We start from the raw sequence: 18438 nt of genomic DNA, 5'->3' as shown, positions 1-18438 counted from the left end.
GGCAGCGGCGCTGATGGGCTCGACGGGCTTTTCCATTTCTTTTGTTGTTTCTATTCGAATAACAGAGGCGGTTGGGTTTGCCCGTCTTTGAAAATACTTTTTAACCGTCTTAGAAAAGATTATTGTAGTAGTGTGGGTCGGGTCTAGAAGGGGAGGTAGGCTGCAAAAGAAAAAAGAGGAAGGGAGAAATAAAAAGAAGGATTGAACTAAACTAAACAATTAAAATAAAATGATAAAGCAAATGCAACTACATGAAATGCTTAAAACCTAATAAACTTATATTTTGTATGGTCAAATAATTATTTAAATTATCTGTGAATCCTCTAATATTATGAGAAAATTAAATGAAACCTTAAAGACCCCATACCAAATCTAAGAAATTTTATTAGGGTTCCTGAAATTGCAATTAGTGTGCTAAAAATGAGGTAAAACAGTTGACTAATTCTTAATAATGAGAAGACAGTATCTAAGAGGTAATAAGAAGCTTCTTGTTCTCAGCGGATAACTAGAAGCCTTGTCAATATTTCCACTCAATTCCCATAGCAAAAACAAAGATGCTCCATCCATGCTGATTATTTCACTAGCCATATTATTCCTTTAGCTTTCCCTTATGCTCCGTAGTTATGTAGGATGATATGGGCATGACACGCATGGATACGACCATTTAAGAAGAACATAAGATGAGCTTGCTCCTAAGCACTTTGGTCATTTTGAGAATGATTTACTACATAACGAAATTATTATAATTAGTAATAATAAAGAAGCCCAGGAAGTAATTGAAGAGAGGCATGTAGTAGAAAAGAATATCAAAGGTGTCCAATTCAAGCTAGAGGTCCACAACATATTAAATTCAAGTCCAGCTCAGACCTCGGAGTCCTGGATGAGACTGCCTTGAAATCAGCGCCTTGGCCACATATGAAGTCCGTTTTTAACATTCTACATATGTATGAAAAGCTATAGAGATAAGCTTTCCAATGCCACCAGTCCCATATCAATATGAGGTTCAAGTCAACAGGAATCATCAAAGAAAGTGGACATATAGATTCTACCAGGATGCCATGACGCCATCTTTTGGCTGTTGGACCGTGTACCATGTTGGAGTTCCTTAGAAACATGCCTAGGGTTTCATGGAAAAAGATATCCTTTTATATGTAGTAGATGTGACCAAAATTATAGTTGGTTTTTGCTTAAACTAATGTGTTAAGAATAGTTTCACTGCCATCGGTTTGTAAGATCCAAATTTGTGAGCAAAATCTATGCAATCTAGTTGCTTTTTCTTCATTCCTGTTTTTGTTATTCAATTCGCACACAAGGATTAGCCTTCTTGGAAAGGTCAACTGGAAGCGCACGGTCGATTACGGGTTCATGTCTAGTTGATTGGCAGTCGCTGTTGTTGATACCCAAAATTGACACAAGTCAAGGTTTGCTAGGCAATCTGGGCGAACCGATTAGACCAGTCATATAAACCGGTCAGACCTGTTAGGAAAAACATGTCAAATGATCAATTGGACAACAATATTGTGTAGATCTCATCGAGATGATCGAAATGCATATATAGAACGTCCAATTTGGAGTTCGAATGGATGAACTTATGCCTCCAGGAGAACCTGCACCTCGGTCAGACCGGTCCGGGGCAGTCAGACCAGTTCGGAGACCAGTCAGACTGGTCTGAAAAGCCCAATCCGAGTTAGGAGTTTTATATTGACATTTGCAAGGGTTTCGACTCCTAATGGGTACAGACCACCCCACCCTATAAGTATAAAGGGTTACGACCGATTGAGATACACCTAATTGAACCAATTAACTTGCATCTACTTTTTACCTCTCCAAACCCTAAATCTCTTCCAACCTATGCATGTTGTTCGTCTACTGACCTCTACGGCCATAGATGGCATCCCAGGCTTACTGGTCAACCTAGGGCATATCCGATGACGTTCACGCCCTGAAGGGGTCCCTCCCGAGCGAGAGCTTCGATGGCCTTTGCTAGTTTACTCGTAAACTAGTCATTCTTCATCACATAAGCGTGTTTGTTATCCTTTGCTGGTTTGCTCATAAACCTCGCCGTCCTTCACCATGTAAGTGGGACAGTTATCCGTCGAGATGACCGATTCCGGTGAAACCCTAAAAACCGGTCTAACCGGTTTGCTCAACTGGTCTGATCGGTCTGCGCAGCCTCACTGCACTTCGGTCCTTCTGCGACCCACATGCTCGACTGCTTTCATGTGTTGGCCGAAACTAGTGTCAACATATTTTGGAGACTTCGCTAGGGAGAAAGATTTGGTTGCTTAAACCGTTCTATGAAACCCTAGCCTTTTACCTAATTGATCTATTATCTTGGTCGCAATAATATTTTGAAAATTGCATCAGATCTGAACTGGTTGCATCTATTTTGAAAATTGCATCAGGCTGTTCAAACTGATTGGATTCTACTTTGCTTGTTGCTGCACATCGAAGAGAGAAAAGAAAAGTGTTGGTCATTGATTGCTTGGATTATCAAGAATATCTGATTGACCTACTACAGAGTATACATGGCTGGTTTTTCTTATATTCCACAACAATATTACTACACCACTCCAGAGGTATAGCATGCAAATACATCATATGCATATGATAATTATTGTGCTAGTACCACAAATTCTCATGTTGATGTTGCTAGATATAATGATATTGTGCATGTTGCATCGACTAATCATTATTTAAACATTGTAGTTTATTATGCACATCATAATAATTCTGAAAACTACATGCAAAGGCCCATGTCAAATAATATGTAAACTTTAAATTTTAATGCTACTATCAACATACAACATACACCTTCTCATACATCGGCAGCAGAATAAGTTCATATGCCGATGAACAATTATCAAGGCTAAACTAGTCTGGTGAGTTCGGTCAATCTTAATGAGACACCATGTGCTAATAATTTAATACTAATCAACAAGGTGTCTCACATATTTATTCATCGGCAGAAAATTCATAATATTTGCCTCCATCGCAAAGCGTGCCACTGAATGAGAAAATTGGCCATGCTGATTTTAGCTATCTAGCCAATTATTCTCGACTCCAAGTGTTATTTCTAACCCTAACCGAATCGATGAAAATTCAGCAACCTTGCATGCACCTTCGTACACTACTACAGCAAGGATTTCACCTCCAAAACAATTACAAATTTTTTGCAACACTCATATTACCTCACCGAATGAACCTAAAAGCATTGGGGGAAATCACTTTGTGATAAATTTTTTTGATATCTCTCATAGAGATTACAGTGCTCGAATGAGAAGATATTTAAAAATCAGTACTGAAAGAATAAAGGAAGGCTGAAAGATCGAAAACTCCAAAATATATGATCTCATTCTAAGAGAAGAAGAAGCATTGGCCATCAATGATATCGACAAGGAAATTGAAAATAATTCGGATATGGATAACAAGTCAGTTATGTTGAGAACCGAATCAAATAAATCACAAGAAACAAGTCTAGCTGTACAAAATCATGGCAAATCCAGTAAAACAGCTATACTTGATTTTTATAAGCCGAAGGTGTTTTGCATTTTAATAGTGATTATCATGTTACTGAGCAACATATTCCGGCTGAGGAAAGTTTGAGCGGTCAAGAAAATTGAATTGTCAAAGAACATAGCAATGGAGGCCACAAGGGAACATTGGCATGTCAGCAGAAGGAAATTTCCAGCAACTCTGGAAAGACCGGTCTGACATGATCTATAAACTGGTCTGACCAGTCCATGAAGAATGTGATTGTTAGTTTCCATCAAGAGGAGAAGCACGATATCAACCGCACCAAAGTTCCACGCCTCTCTAATATATTCGACAAGGTACGCTTTGCAAGTAATTTGCCTAATTCCAAATCAGATCATATAGTTTCAGTCGATAAATTTGATAGTGATATGATTGTGAGTAATCCTAGAAGATTGATTGAGGAAGGTAATTTACATGCTAGCAACAAAATAATTTCAGATAGTATCAGCCAATGCATTATGAAAATTAGAAAGACTGATAATAGTAATATTCTGGTATTTAAACTCGCTCCATTATCGTTGCAAAATTTTCTCTACATGGTTTGATTTTGGTTATTCTGGAATTAAAAGCAAGAAACCAAAACCAAAAAGCATTTTGAAATCCGATGATGATATAGTGATAAGCACTAAAGCATCGGATATGAGAATCATAAGGAAAGGTATAGCCAAATAGATCAATGAGAAATCTGAGCCATTGGTTTGCTCAGCCTTCAAACCTTCTCCACATACACATCGGTTAGAGAAAATAAAATATACTTTTGCTTTAACTTTGTGTGATGATTTATTTGATATATTGCTGGAGAAGAATGTTATTAAACCTTCAGATCACAAAGTCTTGATGTCAACTCTTGATGAAAAGGAGCAAGAATATTGCAAGTTTTATAATTCATTTGGTCACGGTACTCAGAATTGCAATATGTTTAGTCAAGTTATACAATCGGTCATGTTACTCAAAATTTGCTCATGGACAAGAGAATGATGAATTGAAATCAATTGGTCTTAATGATAAGAAGTTATAAAATTGGCCAACACCTGCCAGTTCATGTAACAATGAAAATTTTGGTGACAAGGAGGATTCTAACTCCTTGAATAATGAGAAAGCCACCATTCATGAATTGCAAGTTGAGGATATTCCCAAGGATGATGAGTGTTGGCACTCCTTAGCCTAACGAATTACTCCACAAGCGCACAGAGACCGATTGTAGCTTTCACTAGGTGAGTAAGCCTAAGATATCGAATCCAAGGAACAATAAGCTTTGACTAGTGGTCTGGAGCGATTCAGCCGGACCCGTTGAGGAGCAGAGGTACGAGGGTAGAGGGCTTATCTCCGGGTAGAATCCTAATTACTAAGATAACTTGAAAAGCTACTGACTTGATCTGCTTCAGCGGCCTAAGCGAAGGGATCAGAAAGGGATGAGAAGGGGTCCAACATATTTTTGGCAATCCGACTGCTATGAAAGCACCCGAACATGGTGGACTACTAGGGACGGACAAGGCTGTCACCACTTGCCGCCTACCAGTGCAGTACCGTGGGGTGGAATACAACCCAAGGTAACTACCAAGCCTAAGCACCACACCTAAACTATCGAGTCACTGACTTTCGCCTCGCGCTAAGGCAAGAAGAAACCCCAAATGGATAGAACTTGCTAATCACGCAGACAAGGGATCCCACAGATCAAAGAGAGTAGCTAAGCAAGTAATTTAAGTAAAAAGTAAACTAGCGAGGAACTGAAGATAAGCGAGGAAAACTTACTCGATTATAAGATTCCCCTGAGGTGCGTACAAGATGGGGTAAGATCGAGAGAACTCGACTCCGCCCCTTTAGCCCAGCTTCCGCCAAATCTCTCACCTCACACTTTCCCTATTCTACTAAGGATGAAACTGAAATTGTGAGGCTCTCAAACTCCCAAGGTGTGGGTTACAAGTGAGGTGAGGGGGTCCTATTTATAGCTACCAAGGTCGGTGAAATGGTTAACCGGTGCAAGCCTACTCTACCTCTTCCTTGGCTTCATCTCCACGCGAAAGGGCATCGTCAGAGGCTGAGAAGTGGGGCCGGGCGGCCTCCCCTAGGCCGGCCGGCCTGGGGGTGGTGCCACCTGTCCACCGGCTTCGTGTGGACGGCTCTGATCACTCCAGGAGGTCAGTGCTTCTGGCGGTTTGCTCAACCGTCATTTTCTTGGGCCCGGGCGGCCTCCTTGGGGCCGGGCGGCCTGCCTCTGGTGGCCTCTCGGTCCTCCGTCGCACTATCACGCTCCTCTCTGACCATGGATCAATCTTGGATAGGGTGTATGTTGAATACTTGACCATGGCCCAGGTTGGCTTCTCTTTTGGATATGGGTCCAAGCCTTCCGGGTCCAAGCTGTATATTTCTGGATTTAGCCCATTGAAATGGCTTGGATTCTCCCTCTATGTGACTTTGGTAAAGTTTCATGCCAAGGTTCCACCAAAAGTATGCCGGTCGGCCGGATTTGGGCCTTCCGGTCCAAACAGCGTCCGTTTTGGGTCAAATTTGGATATGTTGTTCCTGAAGTCAAATAAACACCAAAACTTATGGAACTCATTAGTAATAATGGTTATGGCATGGTTAGGACCTATATTTCATGAAATCAGGCAGAGCGTTGGTGGCGAAAACCATCATTATCGACCGCCAACAATGAGCTTAGTGAAATTCTAGGAGGTGCTGGGGGGCAAGTAGGATCTTCACAATTAGAACAAGAACCAATTACTCCTATTGTGCTGGCGAAGCAGGTTAGACCAATTTGATCAATCGGTCAGATCGGTACCGAACAAGTCAGACCAGTTGTCCAAACTGGTCAGACCGGTTCTGATCAAGGATGCCTAGAGAAACTGAAATTAGAGCACCCTAAGACAAATGGGGTAAAGACAGTTTTAAGCACAAGAGCAGAAAGCCGAAGCTCAGTTTTGATGAACTTCTGTCTAAATATCTAAAAGAGAATAAGGCTAGACATGCTAATTAGTCAAATGATGTTAAATCAGCAAGATTGCCTCCTAAACATAATTCTGGGAGTTCGAATTGGCAAGGGAAAAACTTTTATTCAGCAGCATTATATTCTCCTTTGATACCATCAATGCCAATTCCATATGCTCCACATCCCACTAGTTTTCATTATTATTCATCGTGGGGGTGGGATGATACATGGGCACATACTCCTTCATATGTTAGACCATATCATGTGGGGTATGCAGCACCAAGAGAGCCATCATGTGCAAGGCAGCTATGTGTTGGGAATGACCGTCCTAAGCCAAGGGATCGGTTTAGGGTTGAAAACAAGAAAAAGGTTGTCAGGTAAGTTTATTGAGTGAAAAGAGATGGTCGCAAAGATACCAGTTCAGATCTGAATGCAATTACTGAAAAGCCGATTAATGTGTTAAAGACTTCGGCTATTGATGGTAACAAAAAGGAAAATTCAACTATTGATATTCCAAATACCAAATCTGGGAAAAAGAGATCAAAGGAGCCAAAAATCAAGAAGGAAGTGCTGCTGTCCAAACCTCAAGTACAGTCGAGTTGTTTATTCGGCTCATCAGGTTGCCAAAAGAGGAAGCTCCAGAGACTTAGTGCCCAAGAGCTGAAAGAGAAGGGCGTGGCGTGGATTCCTAAAGGAAGCGCTCAAACTCCAGACAAGGATAATGTTCACATAAGAGGTGTGGCACAATTGAAAGAGAAAAGATGGTCCAAGATACGATCTTTGAAAATGAGGTTTTCACCAAATCATCGACATTATTGGTTAGTCCATCATCCATTTGATTTACAAATACCATGCATGCCTATGTCTTGGAATTCATCCTTAAATGCCTTTGGTTATCCCTCATATTCTTATTTTGATCCTCAGATGCCATATGGGTCTTTATATCATGGAGGGTTATCACCAAATTGTTATGCATACTGAGTAATTTCAAAAAAGCCAAAATATTTAGTTCTTAGAGATGATTTTAATTAGTGAATTTATATATCTCTCTACACTTTATTTTGGCTATACATATTCTTATAGATGAATTCACTATGAATGATAATTTATATCATTTTTGACAACATATACGGTCGATGAATGTCTTTGACCATCGTCCTAAAGCGTTAAGCTTCTCGATAAGAGATCGCTTAGTTGCTTTAATGCTCGGGGGACAAGTGTTAGTAAAATGAGCAATTTACCTTATGGATTTTATACTTTGTTGAATCGGCTTGAAAGAGTTCTCAAGGCATTAGTGTTGTTTTATTTTATCAAGTGATGCTATTTTGAGAGAATAGCCAGTTTAAATATTTTTACACCAATAATTAAGCCGAATATGAAATTTTGTATTCGAGGTAGAAATCTCGTGGTCCATAGGGGTGAAATATCCAAAAGTGTTTGGTGGTCAATATTAATAGGTGCAGCAAGCACCTAAGTTAAATTAATGCTTACTTAGATCACTAAATGGTTATTATGAGAATGTCTAAGTGTGATATCTTGCTTTGATGAATTAGTTATTCGTTGTATACAAAGACATGTCAATAGTGGCGGACCCAGGCAGTTTTTGAATAGTCCTAGGACTACCTAGATTTTTTGCATTCTTTTGTTTACTAGTTAGATATCAACGTCTAATAGACAGCTCCCATACTACTGCTTTGCAGTCTTGCTTCAAATCTCTATGCTAGGCATACCTTTGGTTCAAGTTCTGGGTCCGCCACTGCATGTCAATGACGGAGCTAATATTTTGACACATCAAACAGCTGGCTAAATGGTTAGAAATAGTCAGGTTCATATCAAAAGGCTGATGTTGGTGGATGCCAAAGTATGCTATCTAGACAGACTGGTCCAACCGGCTCATGAGACTAGTGTGACCGGATTCCAAGATCAGTCTGACCGCTTGTAAGACTGGTCTAACCGTTATTCCTGCAGGAAACACTAAGTCTGCTATGGTGGGCCAAGTTATGATGCAGCCGAGGTTAGTGTTTCTCGGGTTAGTGTTTCCCGAAAATCTTTTATTAATTATCAGCAGAAGTTTAGTTGTATAAAGGTTCAACATTTCACATTTAGTTATATTTTGATTATGAGTTATACCGTCAAGATGCTGAAGGTTGGTTCTTAATTTAATCTTTGCCATTTGCACCGTGATTGTGGCATATTCATTTATGAGGCCGATTGCAATATTTTGCACTATTAAGCAAGGTAAATAAATTTCTTTTATTTCGGCTAAAGATTTATGATTCATGGATATAAGGCTGTTGGATACTACCTTTAGTCATTATATGCTCCCAGTCTTAATTCTTGAAAATATTGAAAAGACCGATTATTATTGATTGTAATTTGGTCAATTTGTGCATCCAGGTCATTTTAGAATGTGAGAATGATTTTTAATCATATTTCAAATATTCATAGCTGAGGTGGTGTGTACTAAGGCTCATACCTCATTGAAGATGCAGGAACATGAGCAGCAAGGTGAAACCATTGTCTTGAGCCATATCAAGATATGTGGTCAACTGGATCCCTTCATCATTAGAATCAAGATGTGATTGGTGCACAAATGCTTCCTATTATTTTGGTGCAATTTTGGGTTTGAAGAATATTTCTTGGTATGTAAGCTTTATTAAGAAACAGGGGGCATATTTTGACACTCAAATTTGGCACAAGTCAAGGTTTGCTAGGCAATCTGGGCAAACCGATCAGACCAGTCATATAAACCGATCAGATCTGTCAGTACAAAGTTGTCAAATGATCAATTGGACAGCACCATTGCATAGATCTTGTCGATACGATTGAAAGGCATATATGAAACGTCCAATTTGGAGTCCGGATGAGAAAGTTATGCCTCCAGAAAACCTGCACATTGGTCTGACAAGTCAGATTGGTTCGGAGACCAGTCAGACTGGTTCGAAAAGCCCAATCTGAGTTAGGAGTTGTATTTTGATACATGATTTGTAAGGATTTCGATTCCTAATGGGTACAGACCACCCCACCCTATAAATATGTTACGGCTGATTGAGACACACCTAATCGAACCAATCAACTTTGCATCTACTTTTTACCTCTCAAAGCCTAAATCTCTTCCAACCTGTCCATGATGTTCGTCTACTGACCTCTATGGCCATAGATGGCGTCCAAGGCTTCCTGGTCAACTTAGGGCACATCCGATGCGTTCACGCCCTGACGGGATCCCTTCCGGGCGAGAACTTCAATGACCTTTGCTAGTTTGCTCGTAAACTAGTCGTTCTTCATCACGTAAGTGTGTTGGTTATCCTTTGCTGGTTTGCTTGTAAACCTCGCCATCCTTCACCACGTAAGTGTGATACTTATCCCTTGAGATGACTGATTCCGGTGAAACCCTAAAAACTGGTCTGACCGGTTTGCTCAACCGGTCTGCGCGGCCACGCTGCCCTTCGGTCTTTTGCGATCCGCACGCTCGAGTGCTATCGTGCGTTGATCGAAACTAGCGTCAACAGCCGTATCGCTTGTGTCGGGTTGTCGATAACTCGATAATTATCCTGTGACAAAATATTGGGCAACCTCACATTTACCATCATAACAAGTCTGATCATGAATGGGGTAAATAATTTGCATAATAAAAAACATTGTTGATCATGCAGTATATATAATGCCATTTCCAAAGGATTGGTATGGATGTGCTAAAATTTAAAGGCCGACTTCATGTAAATTCTGCCACTTTGGTAAAGCTACGCTATTAGAAAAAGAACTTTCGGAACAAGGAACAAGTAATGCGAAGACATGGGAAATTCGAGGCAAAAATTGGAACCTTTGCTATTTTTGTTTCTAGTGTATTGCTTTTGATGCAAGATGACAGCATGTAACTTGCTATTTTGATGTGCTTCTCAATGTAAATATGAGATATTCTATTTGATTTGATGTTGTGGTAAATGGGATGAAAATTTTAGTATATCTTCTAGACTAAAATGGCTATTCTATTAAAAGGGTTGAAAATTGGGCCCAATTTGATGATCAGTTCAAAATTGGGCTGCAAAAAATGGCCCTAGCTCTAAAATGGGCCTATTAACAAATGGGCTGTTAACGCATTATCCATGTCAGCTGCCACATGAGCACCACTTTCCATGCCAGTAGCCATGTCAATTTACACATCATTATTTCCATCCACATCATTGCCATGTCCTCAGCCACATCATTTTTCATGTCATCAATGTGTGACGTGGCAAATAATTTCGTGACGAAAATTATACTGTTTGTGACGTTTATTTTCGTCACAAAAACTGGGTTTGGGTTGGGCTTTGGGGCCCGGGAGAATTCTATGACAGTTTCAAAACGTCATGGATCAAGTAATTCATGACGAAAATTTAAGAAACATTACGAGGTGTGATCTGTGACGCTCAATACATGACGCAATTCGAGATCGTCATAGATACTATTTTATGACGATTTTTTAGTGATCTATGACGAAATTTAATCGTCATAGATCAACAGATTTTTTGTAGTGAAATGGAAAGTATCTCTCCTCTAATCAAAATTGCTGCCTAGAAGATGGTAAGGAAGATACGCACCAGACAAAAGGATCCGAGTTCCAATCCCCTCCACTACATGCGTGCGTATTTCGTGTGAAAAATTACATGATTTGAGTGACTTATTCTTGGATTTGAAATATTTTTTTTAATGTTTCACTTTGGTACCAGTTGGCGGCATGAGTCATGATCCGGTACTAGTGACGAGAGTTTTAGTCTCGGTCGCTCTGCTCAGTACCGGTTGCTAAGGATTTTTTGACGTGTTACTCAACACCCTTTTTCTAGGAGTGCAAGAATATATTTTCACTATGGAATCATGAAACTAATCAAGGTTTCTTAGTCAGGGTTGATGAAATCAAAGATTTTGTAATTAAACATACAAAAATTGATTTCCCCATCGTGACTATGGGAAGTTACTTTCCTAAATATGTTACTCCCTCCATCCCAAATTATTAGTTTTTTTGGCCTTTCTAGATACATAGATTTTACTATGCAGCTAGAAAAGTTAAAACGACCAATAATTTGGCATGGATGAAATATCTTAGAATTTGGTTAATGAAAGAAGCTCATGGCCTAGAAGTTACCATATTAGTATGAGAAAAATGAAAAAAAAATTCTCCATGCAAGCCGCCCTAATACCTGGTCCCGGGCCCTATTTCATATAATTTGCGTAATGTTCAATTAGGCGATCGAATAATTGTTCCGTCAAGTTTTGCATGAACCGCAATACTCCTTGGGTATTTAAATAAGCGTTTTTCTTTTGCCATGATGGATATTTCTTTACTTTCACAAAAAGTCTTGAATTTAAAATTTGTTTACTATTCTAAGAATAATGCAAAATACTAAACAAAACACCAAAACTAACTACAGTAACAACCCTACTGTAATTTCCTAATTAAAAACAAAAAACACTAGTATATAGGTCATTAATAATGAGTAAATATGCTATCCCGTCACTGTAGGATACTAGTGACGAGCAATAACATAAATACGCATCTTTGTTAGTTGTATGCAATGTCTTGTGTTATAAGATACGTGTTATCCATCACTACTATTTGCGTTAATCTCTATCCTACACTTTAGGTTTAATTAGAGCAACTCCAACAATAGCTCCTAAATCAGACCATGCAAATATTAAATGGGAACTGCCTCGATTTTTCTAAGGGTTTCCAAACTTGCTTCAACTCCAGCAATAACATTCAATTCTAAATTATAATAGAGGACTCCCTAGAAACCCGGAATGGAGGGTGGAAGAGAGGATTTAATTTGGAGGCCTCCTAAAATAGAGGGACTAGTAGGGGTTTTTTGAAGTGCATCTCTTCTTTTTAACCCTCTAAACTTGAGATATGGAGCTGTTTAGAGGGTCTGCTAGAGTTGCTCTCATCTAACTAATTACTAATTATTAAATAAATTTTAGTAATAACTACTACCTACTAGGGGTGCAAGTGAGTGACCCTTAGATGCATCTTCAACCCTTCTTAGTTCAAATATTTATACTACTTCAAAATATGATTCCCTTTTAACTCATATGTGTGTGTATATCAATCTTTTTTCCTGATTTACTTCGAGACTTGATTTGTATACAACAATCCACTTCCACATATTTTCTACTCCTTTCCATGAGGATACTCGTGAATCTTTTTTTTTATAGAAACACATGCATGACATGGTTCCGCTTTTGATATGGTCAAACCCGACCCACAAATCGCTCCCATCTCTGAAGCTCTTGTCATCACCACCGCATGCTCGACCACTCTCACGCGCAGCTCACCTCTGGATCAACCCATGTACACAAGACAAATATTCGTCTCCTCCGTTTTCCTCTTCCTCCTCGCGCTCTGCCTCGTCGCCCTCCTTCCACCACGCGGGTCGCCGCCGCCGGGGTTGTTCTTCCAACCTTTGTTGTCTCCGGTCAGCAGCAGGAGCGGCATGGAGCACGACAGCGCCGGCGGCGAATGTGACTATTCGGACGGGCGATGGGTGAGGGACGACGACGCCGGTGTGGCGCCGCCGTACAACGAGGACTGCCCGTTCCTCGACCCCGGTTTCCGGTGCATGCAGAACGGCCGCAGGGACGACTCCTTCCGGTACTGGCGCTGGCGGCCACACCGCTGCCACCTCCCTAAGTAGGTAGCCACCGGCCACCGCCATGACGAAGTGACGTTCTTGTACACATGTCCTTGTTGCATCCATGAATGTTGCAGTTACTTGATCGGAAAAGTTGGAGTTTGTTCAGGTTCAACGCGACGGAGATGCTAGAGAGGAGTCGGAACGGCCGGATCGTGTTCGCTGGGGACTCCATCGGCCGGAACCAGTGGGAGTCCATGGTGTGCATGCTCGCCGGCGCCTCGCCGGCCGGCGCGTCCAGGGTGTACGAGCAGTCCGGGAAGCCGATCAGCCGGCACAAGGGATACCTCTCCATGGTTTTCGCCGACTACAACCTCTCCGTCGAGTACTACCGCGCGCCCATGGTCGTGATGGTCGACCGCCTCCCCACAAACGTGACGAGCCATGACAGCGGCGGCGTGAGGGGAGCAATTCGCCTCGACGTGCTGCCTCGGCACGCCGATCGATGGGCCGGCGCGGACGTGCTCGTGCTCAACACCGGCCACTGGTGGAACGTGCACAAGACTGCCAAAGCGTAAGCCATGGCTGTTACAATTTGGGTGCTGAAAAGTTTGCAGCGTTATTATGAACACGGCTTGTTGAATATTTCCATGACCAATGAGCAGAGGGAACTATTTCATGGTTGGCGACCGCTTGAACAAGAGCATGGACATCAAGGAAGCATTTAGGTTGTCCCTAGAAACGGTGAAAGATTGGGAGTTGAGGAGTGCACAATGTTCCAAGAGCTTTTTCTTCTTCAGAAGTTATTCTCCTTCGCATTATAGGTAAGTAACCGCGATGAAGTTCAAATTCTTCATTCAGTTATCAATCAATTCATGTTACACTGACCGAGGTTGTCCATATTACCCGGAAATGGCAGCAACGGCACCTGGAACACAGGTGGCTCATGCGCTGGCCAGCAAGATCCACTGACGACCACAACGACGACGGACCACTGGGGTGAAGAGTACTCATGGATCAACATGATGATCGCGAAGACGACAGAACGTATCAGGACCCGCAGAAGGAAGGCAAGGTTCTTGAACATCACTCACATGACGGAGCTCAGGCCGGACGGCCACCCCTCTCGGCACAGGGAGCCGGGAACTCCGCCGGACGCACCTGAGGACTGCAGCCACTGGTGCCTACCGGGCATACCTGACACGTGGAATGAGGTCCTATACGCACACCTGGTTTCCATGGGGTATGACACAAGAAGGAAACACAAATGACCAGTTATTTTTGGTGTTTGGTGCACATATACAACAGTAGCGGCTAGAGAAGTTTTAGTGCTCATAGGGGTAGGATTGTGTGTGTACTTGTATTCATATAAGTGAGTATGCGTGTGTGTTTGTGAGCATGTACTGTGTTTCTCAAAAACAAATCCTAAAATATGATTATTATTTTACAGTTATTTTGGATTATATATGATTTTCAAGATAGCACCGAAATATGGCCTACATATGCACATAGGCTTTCCATTGCCTCCCCACGAGGTTTCATCTTCCATCTTTTGGTCGCTCATGTGGTGCTAGGATGGATTAAAAAAATCAACACAAACGACGGAGCATGAAAAACATGTTATTATCTTAGCACCATGGCAAATCAATAATGATTCTTCACTCTTGTTGTACAAATAACATAATATTTTTACAGGTTTAAAAGTATACTAGATAAATATGTACGTGCATTGCTATGGACAAAGTTGGTCTAAGTATCGGATATAGTTGCCCGTACGTTAATTTGTAGAATATGTATAGTTGCTTGTATGTTAATTTTTAGAGATTTACATGATAGAGTCATGGACGAAGGGCTGATCTGACTCGCATACCGAATGGACTAAGGCCTGCCTGTCAACGACACAAGACAGACCAAACCAAAAATTTAGATAGAAATTTTACTTGCTTTAGAAATAGGTATAGGTTTATATTACCAAAGCACGAGCTTTGAGACCAATGCAAATTAAAGAGGCAAATAGAATGTTTTCAAAGGAAGGTGAAGAACAAACTACAGAAAGCAAACAAGACAGCGAAGCTACTCTGACTCAGTTTTCAATATCTGAACGATTATTTGTTGTGTGTATAAGACCAGAGAAAGTGACATTTCCAGAGATTCCATAGGACATGTATGAAACAATATTGATGAGTATATATACATCAGCACCCTGCACAAGACCATATTTCTGGATTTATTACTCATGCACGTGCCCATCAACTGAACCACCGAGTTTGCTTTTATGCATTTGTCGTACTTATTTAGACAATCGTTGTGTTCGCTTGGCTTGTCAGCCAACCAGCCAGCAGTATTGTTCTCTCATACTAAATCAGCACCAGCCACCAGCCAGTCAGCAATATTGTTCTCTCTTAACAAATCAGCACTAACTATCAGCCACAACCAAACGAACACAGCAAATGGAAACACCTGCACACTTGTTTTGTTTAGGAACGATGCAGAAAACTGAAAAGAATAAGGATTCCCGCAGGCTGAATTCGGACTGCAGCTCTTCTGCAGTCCGAATTCAGCCTGCGGGAATCCTTATTCTTTTCAAAGCTATGGACTTGCAGAAGAGCACCAACTTATGAATGACCCAACATTCACTATTTTCAAATTGATCCATCCTCAAGTCTATCCTAGAGTCTATCTGCAGTGCTGTGTCAAGTTAGGTCTAGTATAGACGCGTCCTATGGTTGGAGCACGGCCCCTCTACTCGTTCTCCTAGGCATTAATACATCTTGGAGCCACCACAAACAGATTGTGTAAGTTTAGCTGCGTCTACTTCCTTGTAAATGTCTGTGTCGATTAGACCCCTGAACTGCTTGTTTTATGTTGACGCAAATCTGGTCAGCACATGAAAGTGCTAGAGTCACTACAAGAAATCTGTTAATCCATGATGAATTTTCGATGACGTTTACGAAAACTGTCATAAACAGACATGATCTATGATAATTTATAAATTTTCATCACAAAGTTGCAAATAGCCCATACGGGCTCTAATTTGGGCCCAGTATCTGTGACAAACCTCTGAAAACATCATAGAATGAAAATAGAAATCGTCATGGATTTGATATCATGCTCAAACCACAATGATGATAAAGAAAAATACGTTATAAGCGGTGCCACTTCAACATTTTTTCCGAAAGAAATTACAGGGGGGAAAAGAAAAAAAAAAGCCGAGAAGCCATTAAACTTTTCTTTTGAGGATAGAGATTGCCCTGATGCTAGTCATAGAGATTGCCCTGATGCTAGTCATCTATGACTATATCGTGACTATAATGCTTTTCTTTTGAGCTGCCTCAGTCACATGGCACTATTTAAGTTTAATGTTTCATTTTCAGACACTACTAGTTCCTTTTCATTTGTTTGTCTGGTGACCTTTCCAAACTAATTTCAGCTAAGGCAACTAAGGTCAATGATGTTGGCTGGTTCAGATGGAGTGCCAGGTACTTTTCTGTTATTAGAATGCTTTTAGGAGACCATAGAGAAATATCTTTTTTAGTGTGATATGGACCAATTTTTGCTTCCTAGAATGGATAATTTGTCAAAGTTCAAGAAACAGAACAAGCAAGGATCAAAGACCAAGAGGAGAATTGGAAGAAACAAGCTGAGTTGGAGGCGAAACTTGAGCTTCTACTAGGCCTGGAATGTAGTTCTGGTCAATTGTGTTGTTTCTGGTCCTGGAATGTAGTTCTGTTAGATGAAAAAAAATGTATGTCATCCATTATTCTGGTGTCATGCTGGATGTAAACTTTATTCATGTGATGTTATAATTTTGACTAGAATTGCTTATTGTGACTTTTGAGTTGGAACTTTTATTTTGACAAATGGGCTGTGTAAAACTGAATCTGGTTAGCTGATAATTAATCTTGGGCTGAAATTAGGCCCAATTTAGTGGCCCACTTTGAATTGGGCCAATGATGTCACTTGCCATGTCACCTGCCATGTCAGCACCACTTTCCATGTCATTGCCATGTCGCCAGTCTTGTCATCGTCCATGTCAATTTACATGTCATCATTGCCATCCATGTCATCACCATGTCAACAGCCACGTCATCCTCCATGTCATCAATGTCTGACATGGCAATTGAATCCGTGACGAAAATTATACTGTTTGTGACGTTTAATTTTGTCATAGAAAATGGGTTTGGGTTGGACTTCGGGGGCCCGGGGACATTTTATGACGATTTCAAAACGTCATGGATCAAGCAATTCGTGAAGAAAATTTAAGAAATGTCACGAGGTGTAATCTGTGCCGCTCAATACATGACGCAATTTGAAATCGTTATAGATACTGTTTTATGATGGTTTTTTAATGATTTGTGACGAAATTTAATCGTCATGGATCAACAAATTTTTTGTAGTGAGTATACGGATCGCAGATGATCTTCACAAATAGCTCCTCTCTGCACTGACTGGTCAGATCAGTTCTTCAAGGAAACATCAGAAACCTAAAACCACGAGCTCGGGAGGGACTCCATCGGAGCTAATGGAGTTAGGGTTGTCCTTAGACCGGCAGGCCATTCAGAACACCTTCATACGCCATAGAGACGCAAGAAGAACAACATATGTGGTTGGAAAGCTAGAGTTGGAGAGTAAAAAGTAAAGAAAAATTTGTATTAAATCGACTGAGATTACCCACAATCGGCCTCAGCCTATATATATGTGTGTGTAGGTCGGGGAAGACGTACCTCTTCACAAGTTAGTTTACAAACGATTTCCAAGCCATCACCACAACCACAAGAGGCATCACCGCCGGCTCCACTATCAAGAGAGTCATCACCTTCAGCGCCGTGATAACCAGTGGCACCACCATCATGAGAGCCATCACCAATTGCCCCACGATCACCACCGGCTCCGGTTACTCAGTCAAAAGAGCATACTCCACCGCCGCTAGCAGGTTGACAACAATAGCTAGCTGCCGCAGTTGGTGCCGCAAGTGTACATGCTTACAGGAACCACAAAGATATGTAAGATATTACGGATACCGCAAACATGAAGCAGGCTGAGAAACAAAGTCTAAATCCAAGGACAAGTTAAAAGGCTAATTCAAAGGATGATTTAAATTCTGCCAGAAGATGAGAATTTTCCTAGCCTCACACTAACACAGACTTCAAACAGGTAGTTGGGGTTGATACACTTGCAGATTTACTAGATTGTCCTAAAAGATTTGAGTACGGAAAAATCATTTCTACTCGACTGAGCAATCTCAATGGTTCCAAGTGAAATGCAGAGAATGAACAATTAGTACATGAGGGCATGTACACTTAGGCTCCATACCATATGCGCTCCGTACCATCCGCAAGTTGCACATCAAGGTATTGGCATCACTGATGT

General features: G+C 41.0%; 1 protein-coding gene across 1 annotated transcript; it reads left to right on the top strand.

Moving 5' to 3' along the window:
• The first annotated feature begins 12786 nt into the window (after nucleotides 1–12786).
• LOC120680046 (protein trichome birefringence-like 9) lies at nucleotides 12787–14407 on the top strand. The gene is made up of 4 exons (XM_039961693.1): nucleotides 12787–13127; nucleotides 13238–13642; nucleotides 13734–13892; nucleotides 13961–14407. Exons 1-4 carry the CDS (start codon nucleotides 12787–12789, stop codon nucleotides 14337–14339), a joined length of 1284 nt encoding a protein of 427 aa, XP_039817627.1. The 3' UTR covers nucleotides 14340–14407.
• The last annotated feature ends 4031 nt before the right edge of the window (nucleotides 14408–18438 follow it).

The sequence above is a fragment of the Panicum virgatum genome, chromosome 6N (assembly GCF_016808335.1).
Source record: "Panicum virgatum strain AP13 chromosome 6N, P.virgatum_v5, whole genome shotgun sequence".
Classification (NCBI taxonomy): domain Eukaryota; kingdom Viridiplantae; phylum Streptophyta; class Magnoliopsida; order Poales; family Poaceae; genus Panicum; species Panicum virgatum.
Note: the sequence above shows the minus strand (reverse complement) of the source record. Positions and strands in the feature narration are given on the sequence as shown.

Coding starts and splice junctions, on each gene's coding strand:
- LOC120680046 (XM_039961693.1), top strand. CDS start 12,787: ATGTACACAAGACAAATATTCGTCTCCTCCGTTTTCCTCTTCCTCCTC. Junction 13,128..13,237: donor CACCGCTGCCACCTCCCTAA/GTAGGTAGCCAC, acceptor GAGTTTGTTCAG/GTTCAACGCGACGGAGATGC. Junction 13,643..13,733: donor GTGCACAAGACTGCCAAAGC/GTAAGCCATGGC, acceptor ACCAATGAGCAG/AGGGAACTATTTCATGGTTG.